The 3,653-nt window shown below is 37.2% G+C and overlaps 1 protein-coding gene across 1 annotated transcript; it reads right to left on the bottom strand.

Moving 5' to 3' along the window:
• Nucleotides 1–1,273: 1,273 nt before the first annotated feature.
• Nucleotides 1,274–1,519, bottom strand: COX7B2 (cytochrome c oxidase subunit 7B2; the record flags this gene model as incomplete). The annotated part of the gene is made up of 1 exon (XM_080698035.1): nt 1,274–1,519. One exon carries the CDS (start codon nt 1,517–1,519, stop codon nt 1,274–1,276), a length of 246 nt encoding a protein of 81 aa, XP_080554161.1.
• Between the last annotated feature and the right edge of the window lie 2,134 nt (nt 1,520–3,653).

Here is a 3,653-nt window from a genome sequence, read left to right as displayed (position 1 = left end):
TATGGCACTGGGGATGGAACCCAGGGGCACTCTACCACCAAGCCACATCCTCAGTCCTATTTTTTAGTCTTTTTATATTAATTAATTAATTAATTAATTCATTCATTCATTTTGCAGTACTGGGGATGGAACCCAGGGGCATTCTAATTCCAAGCTACTCCCCCATCCTTATTTTTTATTTTTTATTTTGAAACAGGGCCTGAGTTGCAAAGTGCTCATCTATGGTTTCTTCTTCCTCATCTGGAGTTCCTCCTGTGACCCTTTTTCTCCCTAGCTTCCACATATCAGGTTGCAATTTTTAAAAAGGTAGTTGAATGCCTTCTAGGAAAAGATGGCCTGTAAATGTAACTCAGAAAGGTGTGAGGCATAAGCCATACTGAATCTGAAGAACATCTCATGCAGATAAGAGCCAATGGACACATGCTGATGCAGAGCGTTAACTGGCCAACACAGGATCCAAGGGGCCCTCATACTTTTATAAAAACTTTAGCTCTGGCTCTAGAAAAAAATAGGGAGTCAATAGGTTTTAAAAAGAGGAGTGTCAGTCAGGCGTGGTGGCACATGCTTGTAATCCCAGCATTTGGGAAGCTGAGACAGGAGGATCTTGGTTCAGCTACTTAGTGAGGCCCTTTGCAACTCAGTGAGGCTCTGTTTCAAAATAAAGAATAAAAAATAGGGCTGGGGCTGTAGCTTGGAGGTAGAATGCCCCTGGGTTCCATCCCCAGAACCACAAAAATGAATACATAAAGAGGAGTGGCATCACTCGTCTATGTTTTTAAATGATCACTTTAGCTGCTGTGCTCAAACCATATTGTGTGTAATGTGTGTGGCATGGAACAGGCTGACAAGAATAAAGACAGAAGCAAGAAGGACAGTCAAAGTATAATAATTCTAATGACCAGGGTGGAAATGATAAAGGATGTGAAAAATTATCAACTTCCAAAAGTAGTGTAAAAGAAAACTTTATAGGGTTTATATATACATATGTATCTTAAAAATAAAAATTCATATTAATTGAAGGATATACAGTATAAATAATTAACCCCCAAAAAATGTATGATGTTAATCCTACTTTCAAATATTTGTTATTTGTAATCTTCTGCAATCTATATCTACTGCTACTACATTGCTTTCAGGCAAAATGACTATTTGCAACAACTTCTTCAAGATTCCAAATGTATTTTATTTCTTCGATTATACAGTATTTTAATGAGAAGCAGAACACTTACAGGACAAGTTGTGAAACAATTTTGTATTACAGTAATGGTTATGGCTATTCATCTTTCCATTCTTTTGGGGTAACTCTACCAACAGGAGATAGGTTCCATTTTATTCCCATCTGTGTGATTAAAAATGCCCATGTGGCAATACAGAAAGTGGCTCCAGTAACTAGTACAGCATTGCCATATTTGTCATGAAAATCAGGTGCATGTTTTACATGGCTCTGTCTTGCCATAATTTGCTGAATACTTCGGATCTTGAGACTGTTTAGTGTGTATCTGGCCAAGGGTGACATCATGAAGGTGTGATAGGACTGCAGTTGATTGCAGCTACTGGTCTGTTTTGTTGCAGAGACCTGGGAAAACAACAAAATAGACATTGATAACTGAACTGCATTCAGTTCCCCACTTTCTGAATATTCTACCTATACTTCTCCTTGGGACAGTGGTCAGACATGTGTGTTCTGACATCATGATTAACTAAATGTAAGCTGTCAATCTCAGATTATTCATTGTTAAATTGAAATAATAATGTCTATGGCCTAAGGGTGTCACAGAAATTACATATGATAACCACACAAAAAACAGCAAAGTAAGCATAAAGTAAATGCTAGACTTTTTACTCATCACAAACATCCAATATATCTAAACTGGTTATTTACAATCATTCCCAACTTGACCCACTAGTCCAAACTCCTACATGTATCTACCATAAACTGCAGGGTTCAGTAAGAACTGCAATGCAATCACATTTTACCCACCTCCTTTCGCTCTTTATTTCTCTACTGCTTAACCCCCTCCATATTCTCCCTTCTTCTCTGTTATACATATCTTCTTTTTTCTGTAGGCAATTTCAACTAGCCTTTGGAATTTCAGTCACAAAGTCACCACTTCTGTGAAGTCTTTTCCAAATCTCCCTAGGCTGACTAAGCCACCTCTTCTCTGGGCTATCACATTTCCTATAACCCTTCTTTCACAGTACTTAACATGAGGTATTGCCTTTAACTAGGTTTTGCCGGGCATGGTGGCGCACGCTTGTAATCCCCACGCTTGGGAGGCGGAGAAAGGAGGATCGCACAGATTCAAATCCAGTCTCAGCTGGCTTAAGAGACTGTTTCTAAATTAAAATATAAAATAGGTCTGGGAGTGTAGCCCGGAAGTGAAGGGTTCTATCCCCAGCACCACCAAAAACAAAACAAACAAACAAAAATAACTAGGTTTTATTTTGTTAGAGTAGTTTGGTTCACAGCAAAATTGAAAATACAGAAAGTGCACAAATATCTTCTGACTCTAAATACCCATGGTCTCCCAGAGATTAGCATGTCCCACAAGAATACTGTATATGCTGTAACTGCTGAACTAACACAACATTAGCACCAAAAGCTGATAGTTGAAATAGGGTTCACTCTTGGTGCTGAAAACTCCATGGGTTTTGACAAATATGTAATAGCATTTATTCACCATAAACCCTCTGTGTTGTCTATTCATTATTTGTTGCCCATTTAACCCTGTCAACCATTGGTCTTTTCACTGACTTTCCAGAAGGCTATATTAATTAGAATCAAGTAGTATTAACCATTTTAGACTGGTTTTCTTTCACTTAGCAATACAAGTTTGAGTTTCTGTATTTCTTTTTCTGGACTTGCTGAATCATTTCTTTTTAGTGCCGAATAATATTCCATTTTCTGGATGTACTAAAGTTTTTCCATATTTTTGCTGAAAAACATTTTGGTTGCTTCCAAAGTTGGGTAACTATGAATAAAGCTGCTAAATATCTATGTGAAAGTTTTCTGTGAATCCAGGTTTTAAAAAGGATGATTGCTGTATCATATGGTGACAGTATGTTCAGTTTTGTAAGAAACTGCCTAACTGCCTTTCAAGTAGCTGGGTCATTTTGCATTTCTATCAGTAGTGAATGAAAGCTCTATTTTTCTACATCCTTGCCAGTATTTGGCATAAGTTAATACAGTAATAAGTGTATAGGTTGTTTAATCTACAATTACTCAACTGACTTACAATGTCAAGCATTGTTTAATATGCTTATTTACCATCTGCATATCTAACATATCTGCCTCAAATAGCTTATCCATTTTAAAAATTGTGTTTCATCTTTCCTTCTCTCTCTTCCTCTCCTCTTTCTTTTTAAAGTGTGTGGTACTGGGGACTGAACCCAAGGTCATTTACCTCTGAGTTACACACACAATCCTATTTTTTCTTAAACCTGTGATCCTCCTGTCTTAGCTTCCCAGTACTGGGATTACAAGCATGTGTCATCATACCCAGCGTATTTAATTTTCTTGTTGAATTTTAAGAGTTTTTGTAAAATAGTCCTCAATCAGATAGACCTTTTGAAATTATTTTGTCCTATCCTGTGATCTTCTTGTCATTCTCTCAAGGGATTATCTTTTTATTCTCCTCCATTATATTGTAAGG

Source organism: Muscardinus avellanarius (genome assembly GCF_963383645.1).
Source record: "Muscardinus avellanarius genome assembly, chromosome: 6".
NCBI lineage: Eukaryota > Metazoa > Chordata > Mammalia > Rodentia > Gliridae > Muscardinus > Muscardinus avellanarius.
This window is presented reverse-complemented; position numbering and strand designations above follow the sequence as displayed.